The 17,901-nt window shown below is 25.6% G+C and overlaps 1 protein-coding gene across 1 annotated transcript; it reads right to left on the bottom strand.

The window, feature by feature from the left end:
* Positions 1–10,475: 10,475 nt before the first annotated feature.
* On the bottom strand, positions 10,476–14,052 carry LOC129613100 (uncharacterized). Its single transcript, XM_055527025.1, has 3 exons — positions 14,043–14,052; positions 12,019–12,429; positions 10,476–10,852 (listed from the first exon to the last, which is right to left on the bottom strand). Exons 1-3 carry the CDS (start codon positions 14,050–14,052, stop codon positions 10,476–10,478), a joined length of 798 nt encoding a protein of 265 aa, XP_055383000.1.
* Between the last annotated feature and the right edge of the window lie 3,849 nt (positions 14,053–17,901).

Below are 17,901 nucleotides of genomic sequence, written 5' to 3'. Positions count from 1 at the left end.
CAATGAAAGGTTCGGACCACCCTGTATGCTCCTACTCCACATATTAAACCGATCTATCATTTTTTTTTATTTTTTTTTTAATATTTTGAATTTCTGTTTTTATTCTGTTTCAGTTTTCTTTTTTCTTTTGATATTAAAGTATAAATTTCACTTTCGATAAAACTTTTTATAAAAATAAATAAATAAACAAAAAAAAAAGTTGGATTCCAAAAAAAAAAAAAACTTAATTTTTCTATTTTTATTTTATAAACCTAAAAAATAAAATAATCATCCATTTATATCTAATTAGTTCCGTGAAAGTGTAGAAGAGCATCCGTTATCTATCTCCATATTATTATTATATATTACGATGATAGCCTTAAGGAAAATACACGAATATTTTAGTTTTTAACATTGCCGAAATATTAATAAAAATAACGATAATGTAATGATAACAATAGCATTGCTATGTCTAATATACATACATACAATGTACGCACATTCTCTCCCATAATAAAGTAATATACATATTTAATTCATATATTGTGCGAATGTGTGTATAAAGGTATGGTACAACCGCGAGTACCTTTACGATAACTTTAATTTTATTATGTTTGTTCGTTTCTTTTATTTTTTGTAATTTTATTCAATTACGTAAATGAAAAGGTTTACCATTAAATTTTAAAGCTCATAAATCTTTCAACAAAATAGGTGTGAATACAGGTGATCAAGTATAAAGCATAAAATAAAAGAAAATAATATAATGTCTATTAGAAAAATTACCTGAGATATTTGTACATATATTTGATGTACGTACATGTTCAACTATACTTTTACGTAAATGTTAGAAAAGTTTTGAAAAAAATTTATAGAAAAATTAATGTAAATATGTACATATTATGCATATTATACGTGTAAAGAGTTCTCGTGTCGGTAAGAAAAATTCCATGCATACTACACCTTTAAATGTGCTATTTTTTACCTTCTCCTGACAAGCGAGATATAAGGAAAAGTAAAAAATTATTTAAAATATTTCTACTCATATAAGCCAAGACAGGTTAACATGATTAAGTTTCTATCAATATAGCCGTATTTAAAATAAATATGTAATTAAATTATTTTAATTCTCAAAAGGGAAAATTGAATGTGAAAAATAAAAATTTTTAATTGATTGAACCAACTAATTAAACCAACTAATTTACAAAAGTTTTAAATAATTTATTTTAGGTCTAAGGTTCATTCTTCAATTTTATTGTCTTTGCCAAATGTCTTTGAAGAATATCAATATACAAGATATTAAACATGATACCAACGAGTGAATTTCTAAAAATCTTTATCATTTTAACATTCATTTGCGAATTTTGTATGTATGTATTTTAACGTACTATTCAGCATTGTAATATCTGAAATGCAACTTGAATAAGGGTTAAATTCAACTTTAAATATATATAACATATTTTTAAATTACTAGTTTTCTATATCTAGCAGAATGTTACACCACATACCTCTTAAGAATTTTTTAATTTGCACTCCGAAAATTGGGTACAATAATGATTGGCATATGGATTTCTTTAGCTATAATACTATTGCAAACTTGCAATGAATACAAAAATAAAGACGTATATTTGTTTGGTTTTTATCATGCATTGAAACAAGGTGTTATTGGTAAATGATGGTGAAAAGAGATTTGAAATTGTACAAAAAAAAACTAAAGAAAAACCGCTTAAATTAGAAAACACATTTTAAGAAAATTTTTGTTTTTTTTTTAAATAACGTTTGCAATAAAATAAAAGTTTTAAATTAAAAGCTTTTTATAGTCGCCAAAATATATGCAATTTAATATGAATAAATATTTTTTCCAAGAAACCAACACAATATAAATTTTGTATAAATCTTTCTGCATGTACTTAGGATAAGAAGTCTAACAAAATATTGTTGTTTTAGCATACTTACCCTAAGTATATGCAGAATTTCGTAAAAAAAATTTCAGCACTGTGACTTCAATAGTTGCCACAACATACAACCAAATGACTTTTGAAGTTGTATAGGAGTACAAGTCAAGAAATTTCTATTTGGTTTATTAAATATAACCGCCTTAGTTAAATATTTACTTGAGCGAAACTTCAATAATATACGTAGGTTCTTTAATTACTTAGATAATGCCAAATAATTTTTTGAATTGTAAGGCAGCTACCACAAGAAGTCAAGAAATTTCACTGTCGTACATAATCACTAATCGTACATAACAGTGAAATTTCGATATTATAGACTTAATAATTTTTGTGATTAGATTTGAAGAGCTATTTCCAGAATTTACTATAATTATGAATCATTTCCGGAATTTTGGTGAACTTAGCTCAATTAGTTATCGTTTGGACGCACAGGTGGACGGAAGGACAGACGGATAGACGGGAAAACATGGTTAAATCGATTCAAAATTCGACACTGATCAGAAATATATACTTATGTCTGTATATCTGAGACAATGCTTTGTAAGCAGTGCAAACGATAGGACCAATTTATTATTCGCTTCGAGCACACGTTCGTACGGGTATAATGATTGTATTTAAATTTAACTGTAATTATTTTTATAATTCACGTTAAAGCTTTAAATCTTCGTGTATTGGATGATGATTTTACAACCTTAGTTATCACATTTATAAATTGACATATTCATTCTCTTCTCTCTACTGTATTATATAATAAAAAAGGTTTGTAGTATATGAAGAAAGACTTATTATAATGCATATCTAATTAAAAATAAGAGGATCAAAGTGGATCAATGCTCTAATGACAAAAAAATTAAAAAATAAGTAAAAATGTTTCAGTCAGTATAAACCAACTGAATAATACCCTGCACCTTGAGAATCTGAGCTTAAAAATTTATTTTTGAATTATCTGGAATTAGGTTTCATTGTTGTATACCAAATACTCGATATCTCTGACTTATAATAGGACATAAAACTGCTAAGTTTCAGGAACCTAACTTTATTATTTTTCTGAATATTTTTAATTTGCTTTGGCAGCCACCCAAATATGTCAAGCCATTCCAACAAAACTTCAGGGATATATGTGGCGTACAATTGGGCACATGACTACAAAGTTTTATGAATCTGATTTTATTACTTTCCCGAATATATAGAATGGCAACTGGAGTTGTATGGCAGCTACCCGAACCAGTGTATCCATTCCAATAAAATAATAGTAATTGGACACATCTTTTCAAAATTTGATGGTAATATCTTTCTTATTTTTTAAAATAATTAAAAACTTCTAAGTTGTATAGCTACCGAACCCGTTGTCCGAATTGGTTCAATAGTAGCCATCCTTCGAAGAAAAGAAACAACTTGAAAGTTTATTCATTTATGAGCCATCGTGCGAGTGGACGGACGGACGGACATGTCTAAAACAACGCAGAATTTCACACTGAGTACCGGAAACGACTTGTTCAAGTGGTTGCAAATTCAATACCCAAGTGATAATACCTTTCACGAAGGTGCAGGGTATAATAAACCAAATATTAGAAAACTTAATAGAAAAGAATTCAGTAACTCAAGAGAAACAACAGAAATACTAAGCATTTGTTTGAATACTTTTATTAACCAAATCTGCATTCATCATTGACAAATTACTTTTATATTAACGGAGTAATGAGCCCGTTATAAGGCTTAGCTTTAACTAAACCATTATGTACACACGTAATAAATTTTTGCTGTTAAATTTAGCAATAATAATTTTCATATAAAATTTCCTAATTCAAAAAGCATCTCTTTGTTTACAATCAAAATTATAAATTTACTTTACAAAATCATCTCAAAAATTCTTCAAATATGGCATGCACGCATTCATAACCGAGTGGAATGTGTTATTACTTTAAAATTATCACCATATTTATATGAAAATGAAATATAGTTTGTAAACATCGTTAATTAAGTATAAAACTTGTTTGTGTAAAAAATGTAAATCATTTGCGGCAAGCATCCATTTTAACTGTTGATGCTTTCAAGAGGTTTGCGGTGAAAGTTGTTTTTTTTTTTTTGTGTTTTTGTAAATTTTTCTTATGGTAATTTCTTGCTTTTATGATAAACACACATATACACTATACATATATGTTATATTATGCTTACATACATTTGTTCTGATCAAATTAACTTTAAATTATCAGTGAAATTTAATAGAAAAAATAATAAAAAATGAAAATAAAATTTATAAAATTAAATTAGAATCAATTTTCAAACTGGTTCACTACCAAATTCATTCGTGATACAATGGACAACATTATAATAGTCTTTTATTTTCACAAGAAAATTCACCTAAATTGGTAGTATAATAGTGATCAAGTGATCACCTATCCTATTCTGCATACAATATATTTTATACTAACTACACACATACAGTAATATTTTCATGTTGTTTAAAAAATATATGGTGCTGTTGACCATTGTACCATTTTATCATTCAATTTACGTGTATTTCTCTAAAAAACAAAAAAGAAACATTTTATACACCTAAATTAAAAACTATAACAACTTAAACATTTCAAATATTTTTTTTTAGATTCTTTGTTATTGTTTTAAAAGTTGCATGCGAGATATCAAGAGCAAGTTAAAGAAATTTTTATTAAATTGGAAAAAAAGAAGGTATAAATTGTGGTTTTAAAACTAGTTATTTTCATTGTTAAGACCAAAATAAAAATGAAAAGATTTTTGAGCGAAAAATAAAGCTTGAAGTAAAATTTATGAAAGAGATCTTTTGAAGCTAAGAGATGCCACTTTTAATTTAAATGTAAACGATTAAGTAAAACAAACTACAAAACAATATTATATAGAATATAAATTGAATTTAAAATAAAAATATTAAATATAGAAGTTATGCAAAGTAGAGCAGCTGTAAGCGAGCGTCTAAAAATTCAAATATGTTCTGCCGCGATAGAACAAGCCAGCCTGAGCAACTTTTTTTCTGAGTTTACAAAATTTAGAAATTGCTTATGGTTTTGTTGCAATAAACAGTTGAAATTTATAGTTTTTCTGCAGAGACTATAACTTTTAGAGGGGTAGGGAGATAAATGCTAAAAATAATTGATTAAAAGGAAATGCTAATCTTTGTTTATAAGTATAAGGTTAAGAAAGCATTAACCTAACCTTCCTATATCCTAAAAGAAAAGTATCCTTACTTTCTTATATTAGACGAAATAGAAATAATTGTCGAGAAAAACGGCTTTGTGTGTGTAATATACATAGAATTGAAAATTGTGCACCTTAATAAAGGATAAGAGAAAAAATTAATTTTGGGTTAAAAAATTTACTACATTTAAATTATAAAATAGTTCCATCTTTACACAAAATCAAGAAATTTAAAAGACGAAAAGAGACAACAAATAAATTGAATATAAAAATAAGGTGTATAAAAGTTGCGTTTTTCATTTTTCTCTGTGATTTAGTTTCGCCTCTTAGTCTAGAGTTTGAAAGAAAAGAAATTTTCTTAGTTTTTATTGAAATTGTATTTCAACTGCAGCAAATTAACCATTAATCTCCATTAGTAAAAGATAAAAGAAAATGAGTATAGTAGGTCGGTCGCTGACCAATTCATAAAATATTTTACTCATTCAACCGTTACATTAACTACAAGTGCATAATAAAAATTATATATGGAATTGCACCATATATAGATGTGTGGGTATAAGTAAATAAATGCATTTATTAAATAAAATATCAAAAATTTATTTCTTTTCTTATATTTTTATTGTGCTTTATTATATTTTAGTGAAAAATTTTTTTGAATTAATTTGGCATTTACATCTAGTTTTAATTCAAGACTATTACGGTTTTGCATTTTGCTCTCACTTTCTTTGTTGGAAATTACGGTTTTGCATTTATATATGGAATCGTGTTATTTTCAATGCAAATAATATTCTTCAAATTATTTTTCTTTACGTGAATAGGTAGATACTATTGAACAATTTTCTTTCTTTAAAAATTTCTTTATATGTAATTCTAATTAAATTTATTAATAATTACTTAAAAATTCAACTTGAAAGGGGATGTACTCTAAATTTTACCAAAAAAATTAAAATTTCTTATGAAAAACATGACGTGTTCGAATAAATTTTGAAATTTTCCGAAATTACTAGACTAAATATTAAATATTTTATATTATACAGCAAATAATATCCAAAATTACCGAAATTATGACGCTCTTAATTTATCAGTTAATAGAGAAATTAACACACTCAGCATAGACTTATAGTATTAACACTTGTGAATTTTTTAAGAACAATTCCAAAATATTCAAGCATAGATATAATGGTCAACTGCTGTCCGATTTAAATCATTTGATTTTCACAAAAATACGAATAATTGTTCTTAATTTTTCTCCTCAAATTTAACATTTTTGCACATTTTTCCTAAAAGCAGGAGAGCGCTAAAAATATATTAAAATATTTTTCGAAAACTTTATAAATTATAAAATTTGATATAAATAAAACACCAAAACAGCAGAAAAAAAATTTATTTAGAGCTACATTATAACGGAAAATCAGTATCAGCGACGAGAAATTAAAAATCTTCAATCCCAACTGTGCAGAACCCGAGACCCTTCGGTTAAAAAGATCGGTGTCATAACCACTGTACCAATGGTCATTTATAAAAACTTGTCGCATTTATAAAAACTTAGAAAAGCTTGCAGCTTCGGGTATATAAAGGACCAAAAATTCAAATTTTACCAATTTCGAGAGGCGATGGCTCAAGAGAATAAACTTCTTATTGGTGCTTAAATGCTGTGAAAATTTCAGGCTTTCATAATCTGTGGTCTAGAAGTAAAACGATTTCAAAAATTTGAAAAAAAAAACGAATTTCAGATAACGATAAATTTTAACGGCCATTTTGTTTTTGTAAAGTTCAAATGCATTTATTTATATGCAGCAAAAATTTGGTACCTTTTTTGCACAGGCTGTAGCTCGAAAACAAGTATATCTGCAACCCGCCAACCCCCTCATTTAATTTTTTGCTGGAAATTAATCAAAGAATCATTCTGAAATTATTTGTCGCCTAATGCGAAACACCATGTATTTTTGAAACACGTTACCGCTACTTTTATATTTTACAAGAGACAACCAAGAAAATGCAAAACCGGTCAGATCACTACAAAAAATTATATTCAATATTATAGCTTAATATAATAATACTTAAAAAATAAAAAAATTAGAATACAAGCAATTTTCATATTCGATACTCGTATTAAAGTAAGTAAAATAAATATCAATAAGCTTAAATATTAAATATAAAGAAAAAAATCTACCTAGATAAAAAAACCAAGTTAAAACTATATGGCGCAATGAAACTGTGGCATGACTTAATAGCATCATGCACTAGCTGTATGCTTCTTCTAGGCGGGAGGAAGGAAAGAAAATGCAGAGAGCTAAAGGTAAATTCCAGGTTATTTAAAAATATAATTATTTTTCTTAACTCCGGGAATTAACCCTTAAATTCGAGCATTATGTTAACACTTGTTTAAATTTTGTTTTTGTTTTATTTCAAAGATTGCATTGCTCATCCTCAATGTATGCAATTTTTTAAATATATTCTTACATGAATGAAATTTATTAATGTTACATAGGTAGTTAGATTGCTTTTTAAAGCAGTATTGTCGCTTGTTAAAGGGAAAAGTTCCCGCTTATTAATCAAATTTGTACCCTCAAAAACAAAAATAAAATAATTCTATATATTATGGCATAACAAGTAATGTAAGTGCAAGTACTAAATTGCATTATTGTTATCATTCCCAGTTAAATATTGTTTACACAGATAAAATTTTGTAAATGTTCCTTGCTTCCACTCGTGTTTTAATGCACAAAATTGTAATAGTGTTATCATGTAATTAAGATACTAGTAAAATATTGCAATTATCCTTGGAAAACTATATATTTGTAATGCAATTTTAAAAGTGCTATTACAGTCCTGAAGTGGTAGTGCTTATTACCTCATATTAAAGATTAAATTCATTCACTTAATTGTTTGCAAATATTTTTAAAAATGTTAAATAGAGTATATTATAAATAAAAACCGCGAATTATGTATTATTGCTATTTGTAATTACTCTTTTACATGTGAATAAAAAAATTCTTTAGCATATTCATAAATAATCAAAATTGTATACTTAACTTTTATAATATGTATGATGTTTGTAAACATGCCAACATTCAAAAGCTTTTCAACACTATTTTGACATTGTACGATTACAGTAAGGAATTTATAACATTTTTTAAAAATAACTGTCTTAAATTTTTTAAAATTGAACGGTCCACCAACTGAGCTACAGGGGTATGAAGAAATTGCCGACCAATTGCTCTTCACATTGCTTTACAGAACAATATATGTGATTTATAGCTTAAAATGTAAATGCTTTACGATGCAGTATATGTGATTTATAGTATAAAGCGAAGTTAAGAACAATTTGTCGGAAATTTCTCCATAAATGTACGGCTCATTTGGTAGAGCGTTCGCCTAGAAAGCGGTAAGTCATTGATCCAGCTTGAGGAGAAAAATAGTTAATTCTTTTCCTTTAACTCTTGCCTTTAATCATGTCACCCATCTGTTTTGCAGTTGTATGAAGAAATTTTCATTTATTTAGTTATTCTTATTAGAATTAATGATAAACTCTATATCCAAATTAAAAACTTGTTTTGTGCATAATAAAGTTGACCTATAAAATTTTCTGCCATAAAATTTTTTCTGAAACTATTAATAAATATTTTGTATCTATACCTGCATATTAATATTAAAGCCTATTAATTCCTCTCTCTAAAGACTTTCGAAATTCTTAAATATTTAAATCTTTAATTATGAACAGTCTACTGAAATTACAGTTCTATTACAGCTGTACAACACTATTATCTGAACAATGAATATTAAAGTGTGTCTTAATCAACAGGATGACGATTAATAGTGCTATATAATAAAATATTTATGCTGTAGTTTACATTAGAATATAAGAAAATGATAATCACAAAATAACAAAAAAAAAACTAAAATTAACATAGGGCTTAGATTGTTTAAGAAAAATAAGATTCATTTTCAGTTTACGACAAGGATAAAACGTTGATTCTTCTTTTATACATGGAAAAATTCCATTAAATTATATCTTTATATAATTTTTATTAAGGTCACTATCATAAAAATGCTAAAAAATTACAAAAATAATATTTTTAATAAGTATTTTTTAAATAATCTAAATAGTATACAACAAAGCTAGAGGAATATTTTTTTATGAATGTTTTATGAATGCATTTCCAGAACTAAACTTATACAATATACAAAATTACGACTGGGATTAGAATATTTCTCTTACATAATGTTGACGTAGGTAATGAACAAAAAAGCCTTAACAGTACTTTCTGGATGTTTCGCTTTTTTTTGTTGTTATAAATAAGAAAAATCTTGTGTACATGCTCATATGTTCATTGTTTTTGTACAAATTTCTCATACTTTGAGAAATTAAAAAAATTTCTAAATACTTTGCAAAATTAAAAAAAATGTCTGATTTTTCAACTATCCTAATTTAATTTATGTTAATAAGGCTTGGAATTAGTTTCACTCCGCTTGTACATTTGGTAATCCATCTGTTCGTCTGCGCATTAAACCGTTCAAGATTGAAATATTAAATTTTGCGTTGCAAGTAGATCTTAGTTTTCTTTTTACTATTCAGGTAATTTAGATTTTTTTATCACTTTCAACTAAAATATAAGTCGTCTGGATGACAGGCGGGAGTGCTCGTAAGTTGTAGCTCATTAATTCATATTCTAAAATACAACGGTGGGCACCAACGTAGAAAGTGATTGATTATTTGTTGTCAAGTGAGAATAGATTATCTTTTAACTTTCGAGACACGCACTTCTGGTAGGTTTTTTACTTAAGATAATAACAATTTTGTTATCTATTTGCTTTCTAACAGCAGCTAATATTCTACATGCCACATCTCTAGTTCAGCAAAATTCTCGATTATTTAGCCAACCACGTTGAAAAACTTATTCTTTTGCTGCCATATACGAGTTAATGCCAGAAAGTTGGTAAAGAGCACAAAATTGATAAACAAAGCAAGGTAAAGCGTTTTTGCTTCTTTGTTTGACCATGTAGTTATAAATTGTTATTGTTTCTGCGGTATTTGAAAGAGTTTGAAAAGAAGATTGTAACTCACCATAAATGTTAACAGCTTCGACATTCCTCAACTCCAGTCTAATATGTCACCTCAGTCTCTACAAAGAAAACTTCGACCTGTAAGACCATGGAATGGTCCTTTATGTAAAAATTCCATCTCATTCCTAATAGCATTATTTTTCAGAAATTAAAGTATTTGCATTATGAATTTATATTTTATTAAATTTTCAAAAAATTTTTAAATAAATTAAATAAATAATAATTTTTTCTAAAATAAAGTATAAAAATACAAAAGCTTAACATACAACAATAGAAAAAAAAATATTTAAATGAAAATCTCAATTTTTATCTTCTTGTCTTTGATGTAAGAAAATCTGTATTTTCGACTTTTTCTTCTTTGGTATTATACCAACCTCGATATGGTAACGGTATTTCTGATGGTGTTTGATGCTCTAAAATATGATGATTAAGATTTCTTCTACGTCTATGATGTCCTTCATGTGCTGTAATATATTGAACATGATGACCACTTTCCTCATGTCCTCCATGAGTTAAACTTTTCAATCCAATAATGCCAGCTAACATTAATGCCATCATTGAAACACCTAATGCTTTCATTGCTAAAGCACCAATACCGCCTAAACCAAGTGCTGCCATCATTTTAGCCATCATTAATCCCATAATCATAACAGCACCCATTCCTTTATCTTTCTTTCTTGCCTCTATAATGAAAATTGAAGAAAAAAATCAAATATGCATAAATTAAATTTTGCGTGTCTTTATCAATAAAATTATATGTGGTTAAAAAATTTTTTAAATTACTTTATTTGAATACTAGCCATTTGGAAAGTTTAAATGATTTCATATAATTTTATTAAGTATATCATAAAAAGTCAGAAATGCCACGAATTAGAATACTACAATAATATTGTACTATTAATACTTTCTGCCATATTGTGTTTCATGTGTGAAAAAAGGGTGTTATAAAAATATGAATCGAAAGTTCTTTAAAGTGGAACGGTAATATCTTCTAAGTTACTTTAAATTTAGAAAAAAAAACATAATATTTAATCCTAGCATGGAAAATTTATATAGTGTTATCAAAAGCCGACATCTTTATGCTATTTTACAAAAAAAAATTGTTTCATATTGTTTGTGCCAAATATAGTCATTATTTCTTTACCTATTCCTCGATCAAATTAACTTCTATAAGGCAGAAGTAATTTAAAGTTTAAACATGGCCTAGTAATAATCAGTAAGAGGTCACATAGAAGTTTGTTTTTCAAAATATATATAAAAACAATTTATATTTGTTATTGTGTATAAGAGTATGTTCAATTCTGATGAAAATTTACGAGGATCGAGGTGAAAAATCAAGAATTTTTATTTAAGAGGCTTATGAATTCAATATATTTCTTAAATTTTGAAATAACAATGTGACAATATAGTAATTTAAATTTTTAATAATTTATATTTTAGGAGTGCCTAGCTGTTGTTAGAAATAATCATTTTCTGTATTTGCTTTTGATTTTTATTATGAATCAGTTTAGGAAAATGATTGCTTATATTATATGCACATATACAAGTATCCGAGAACAAAAATTTAACAATGATTCAAATGATTAATGCGGAAGGAGCTAGAAGAATGAGTGCTTATGCATTTCAGTATTAAGCTAATTTAAAAAATAATTGATTCTAGAACAAACCCGAATATTGAATATTTTATAATGGCATTTCTAATTATAATATTTAATTATCCTTAAGCAATTAGATTAGAAAATTATGGAAAAAGGAATAAATTCAAGTTTTCTTTTTTTACAAAATCATATTGACTAAAATTAGGCAAATTTTATAAAATAAATTATTTGAAAACATGAAAAAATCTTACCACTAATTTCTTTTCCTTCATCAAAATTTTTTAAGAAACCAATAAATGTTTCTTTAAAATCATTTTTTTCAATTAAATCGGCAAATTTAACTTTTAATTCATGACTTCTTAAATATTTATTAATTTTACCAAAAACACTATTATCATCTGTGACACCATCATCATTATTATTATTATTACTAATATTATTATCATCAATTGAATTTGATCTTCCATCAAATGTTGTTGTTTTCTTAACAATATTATGTGATGGTTTAGGTTCAACATATATAATTTCTAATCCTGGTATAATCTGTAATGGTGTATTATTATCTCGAAATGATTTTACAACACTACGTATTAAACGTGAACCATGACATAAGACACTTGATTCATTATTCTTACAGTCATTAATGAGATTATCAAGAGCTTCTGTATAATTATTATTTAAAAGAATTACACTTAATATAGAAAAGATTAAAAAATTTTTTCTTAAAAAATGCATTTTTTTAATTTTTTTTTATAATTTTTTCAATTTTGTTTTTTTTAAGTGATTCACTTGGTATTGTTTTCAATTAATAGCAAAAAAAATATAATATCCTTGTGGAAATTTATAGCCTTAAATTTTACCGGATCCGTTTTTGTTTTTCTTATTTCTCGAATTTTGATGACAAAATGCCCTTTATTTTTTTATTTTTATTTTAAAACTTGAATTCAAATCAAGGTTCAAGTACAAACTGATAGTAACATTTTGTTATTCACTAGAATTTATAGATACAATATTGTCCAAAGAAATAATAAAAATTAAAGAAGTAAATAAAAAAAAAGTACCGATAGTTGAAAAAGTACTAAAATTAACTTTTTTTTTTTCTTTTAAATTGCTCTTATTATTTACATTTTTCCTTCCTATTTTATAACTTTACTCACGGTTTGATTTAGAAAAGGAAATTAGACCGTATAAAATTAAAGGCATAAGTATATAAGAGCACAATATAATGTACATTAATATTGTGTGTACTGAGATCCAATAGCGTGTAACCATTCAAATATAGACAGGGTCTTGTATATAGTACAACATCGTAAATATATATATAAATGTATATACATACTATACATAATATAGCACTTACATGTTCATTTATTCTTGTCGTACATTACAAAAATATTATTTTGATAATGTGTAACAAAGACAGTACTAAAAATAAATGTTAATAACCAAACTAAAATAAAAAAAAAATAAGAAAATTTGAAAATTTTAACAAGTACAAAGAAAATTTTTTTTTTGTTTTTTTCAATTTTAAATAGAAAGGCGGATAAATATACACTTACTTAGTTAACAATAATCAGTAAGTGAATATGAAAAGTAAAGCGTTAACCTTTTTTCTTTCTAGAAAAATAATGAAAACTTTAAAACCGAAAAAAATATTATTCGTAAAAATCATCATGATAAAAAATTAATATTTTTCATTTAATAAAACTACATTTTAGTTAACAAAGCTATGGAAATGCTAAGCAGAATTGTATTGTACCTCCAAAAATAAGAATGATAATAAAATTTTCTTTCACACTATACATTTGTAACAATGTATATTTGTGGTTTTTGTTGTACAGACATGGACAAATTATTTTCTGTTTTATAAAAAAAAATATACCAAATTTTTAATTGTGAGAATAACATAATTCTGTTGGTAAACAAAAGATATGCAGGGTTGAATCTAAGTTTCTTAATAAAACATGAGTATAAACTCATAGTATCTATTCTTATTGGTTTAGTACAAAGGTGATCTCTAGTGAAGTTTTTTCTAATAAACGGAAATAAACTTCAATTGTAAACTCTATAACTATACGAAATTGAATGTGAACACAATATTCCCTTTGTTGTATGTGATGGGACCTTTGGTAGTAAACAAAAACTCACAAAAAACAATGCTTTTACTTCAATCGATCTTAGTCGAATTATTTAAATCTTATATACATCAGAATAATCTGTTTATAAAATTTAGTGAACTAGCTGCATAAAATTTTGAATTGTTTATAAAATTTACTTCCGGACATTCTTACCAAATTTTTATTTAAATTAGCATTTACGATTGTATAGCAATGGCAGCTACCTGAGCCTGTCAAACCAGTTCACCTTACTGCCAGGATATTCCTGAATTGCAATTGAACCAATGCCATAGCTGCCGAATTTCATGCAGCTATGGCGTTTTTATTTGTTCAAATATCTAAAATTAGCTTCTACTGTTGTTTGACATCTACGCAAAGCAGTAACTATTTCAGAGAAAATTCAGGACTAGAATTCAGCTACAAGCAGTTAGCTTTATTAGCTTTATTAGCTTATTATCAAATATTTAAAATAATGTAACCTGTTAGGTATATCCATTGTTCGAAAGCATTTTCAAAATTAGCTTCTTCATTAATTATTATTATGTTTGTGTTTTACAAAATGTTCATATGCACTTATTTGAAAATCAATGTGTTATTTGCATTAACATGCTATTAATATAATATCATTGTATATGGACCACAAAAAATCATTAGTGTAATCCAGATAATAATTAAAATATGTTTTTTGTACACAATTACCGCTTAAGTTATTTTTCTATTCCCTTGAGATATGAAAAAAAATAGCATTTCTCAAATCTTTTAATTCCTGTTATTTTGAGATTACAAGGGGACTAAACGAGGAAGTGGGCTAACAATCCCCCAAAATTTGCTCTTTCAAAAACATTTTGTTCAAAGTTCATAATGTTTGTTAGGCTGGATAATGAGAGCACACTTTATTCGACATGCATACTACCATAATTTTTTTCAAAAATCTTACATTAGTAGCCTATGTTTTCAGCAAATTTTGATGGTAATGGATAAGAATAAAATTGTAAGGATTAAGCTTTAATTATCATTATCATACAATTATGGAAACCTTTGAAATCATAAATTTTTTGAGTCTTACATGCAGAAAGCATTTCTTTAATAAAAAATGTTTTATTTTCAACATCGACAATAATTTGACCAGTACTGTTTAATACTAAATCAAATATCACAATTTCCAAGTATATTTTATTATTTTATCACTTAAATTTATTTGTTTTGCTATTTGAGCTAAGTAGTAAAATAAGTTATTGGAAATTTTGGCATTATTCTTTAATAAAAATTTTCATTACTTTCATTAAAACTTAAACATATACGAGCTCATTTATATAGAGTGTAATAAAAATTTTTTATTATGAAAAGTACGATAAACTCGTACCCTTTCTCTAATTTTTTTAAACATTTTATTTAATCCTAAATAACCTAAGTCAAATTTTCTTTTTCTTTTTTGAATAGTGAAAGAAAAAGTTCTTTTTATATATTTTCTTGTATTTATATAGCACGCTTCATGAGATATATAGGGAAAAATCATTTAATACTTTTATTATATCAGGTGTAAACACAAATATATGTATATTAATAATTACTATAGAAATATACGAGTACAAATTGTAAACTACACGTAGCTATAAGTTGACTAAGTTGATAAGTTACATTAAAAAATTTAGCGCTTACATGATCATGAAAATCATTTAAAAATTGTAATGAGAATAATAAGATGAAAATTAAAGAGAGCTAAAAATGTAATGAACTTAAAATGTAATAAAGATGTTTGTTTTAATAAAAACGACAAAAGCAAGACGAAAAAACACATTGTATTATAAAAACAACTACACTACAATTTAGTAAAAATTTTATTTATTATTAGAAAACAACTTTTCATGTATCATTGAGTTTTCCAGTTGTTTTCATTCGTATTCTCTTTATATTTTCATTTTCTTTATTTTATTTAATTAATTAAATATAAACTCGATTCGATTTTAGAACTTTTAAAAATAAATTAATTTGCACACTCAGAAAAAAAAATTAAAGAAATACTTTTCCTTCAACTTTTACTTATATTAAAGTACAGAAAAAGGGAAGGGACTAATTAGTTTCTTTAAGAATCATTAGGCCTACGCTTCCTTCCATCTGTGAAAGCTTCTTTCGAGTGATAATGATATGTTTATACCCGTACGAGCATATTATGTTCGAACGCTAGAAAATAATGGTTTATTAGGATATATGCATAAGCGTGTTTTTGGTCAGTGTCGAATTCTGAATCGATTTAACCATGTCTGTCCGTCCATCAAATTTTTATTTAATTTTAAAATGTTTATATCTCTTGAATTTTTTTGAGTGAACTTTTACTTCCATGTAATTTTACTTTTACTTCTTTCAATATTTTCCTTAATGTTATATATATATAGAAGAATTTGCCAATTAAAACAAATAAAAAATTAAATGGAAGCAATTACAAATAAATCGTAAAGAAAAGAGAAAAAACGAATTGTAGAAAACGGTATTTCTGATAAAGGAAGAAATTATGTAGAGGAAAAATTTTTTTTCTTTTCTTCATACTTACGTATACAAACAATTAAAAAATTGCATGTGATTGTTGAAAAAAAATTGTCATTTTGTTAAAATGTCGCTTTCAAGACTAATTTTATAAGAATTTCTATATGCCACAAAACTATGACACTAGCTGACACAGAAAAGCAGAAGAACAATACATGGCAAGTCTTCAATTTGAATGAAAAGTAAGTGGTCATTTCAATTTCTACCAACATAAATTTTTAATTTTCATTGTAATAAAATTGTGAAAATTTATTTGCAAATAAAAATTATTTCAGTTTTCTAATAAATTTTTTGTTATAAATTAGTAAAATAGCACATGCACTTTCATTTTATATAAGAATTTCATTAAGATTATGACAAAAATTATGTTATTATGAAAATTCAATAGAAAATGCAGAATATATATATATGTATATATATTTTTATGTTTGTTAATATTTTGTGAAAACAAATGAAAAACTCTGAATTTAATTTGAATTGCCATAAAGAAAGAAATTTCTTTACCACCATGTTTTCATTCAAAATGCAAATTATTTTATTATTGAAAAAATTTCAAATGGTTATTATGAATTTAATATCCTTATTAAACAAAATAAAAATAAATTTCGCCACCAATGCAAAATAATTTTTTTCTAATTGGATTCTTATAAACAAATTTTAATTATTCAAAATATATAAAATTTTTTTAAAATGACTATTGGAAAAAATTTAAAAAATTATAAAAGCAAAAGCTATTTCTAACACATATTTTTATTCATAGAATAATAATAACAATTGAACTAAAATAAAATTTAATAAAATCAAAAATATGGAATTTATTTTATAAAAAATTTCATTTATTACAGGAATTTTCTATTTCTATATAATGCAATATAATTCATTAAAATATTCTATAAAGAAAATAGAGAAATTTGGGTACTTAGTGGAATAATTGAAAATAATTTTAATTTACATAGATATAGGGTGAATCAGTAATAAGTACATGCAGTCGTAGCTGAAGTGCATAAAATATGAAATCAAGTAACATGTTAATTTCAAAGCACTTTTTTATTGAAGCTCCAATCAATTTTATAGCGTATAAGAAAAAACACGTGAGAAAATAAAGAAATTTAAACAAAAATTTTGTTAAAATACCTGTATCTCGCTAACCGTCGAGCTTTCACATTATCTATGCTCAGAAATATTACCCATTTTTCCGTTTCTAAACGGCTATATAAATAGTATTAGACATGGCTATATAAATAGTACAGTGGAGTCTCCGCAACTCTAACATCTGGAAAATCTTCATACCTCGAAACTATATGACTTTCCTTGATGATATTGGCATAACTTTGTTTATAAAAATTATTCTATATAACTCGAATTTGCTCAATTCGAATTTCTCCTTAACTCGAAATAAAATTCAGTTCCCATAAAAGAAAAATTATCTTTAACTCGAAAAATTTTAAAAAATTTTGCACAAAGCATATCATATTC

The sequence above is a fragment of the Condylostylus longicornis genome, unplaced genomic scaffold (assembly GCF_029603195.1).
Source record: "Condylostylus longicornis isolate FDR11 unplaced genomic scaffold, ASM2960319v2 ptg000004l, whole genome shotgun sequence".
NCBI lineage: Eukaryota > Metazoa > Arthropoda > Insecta > Diptera > Dolichopodidae > Condylostylus > Condylostylus longicornis.
The sequence above is the reverse complement of the archived record's forward strand: the minus strand, read 5'-3'. Positions and strand labels throughout refer to the sequence as shown.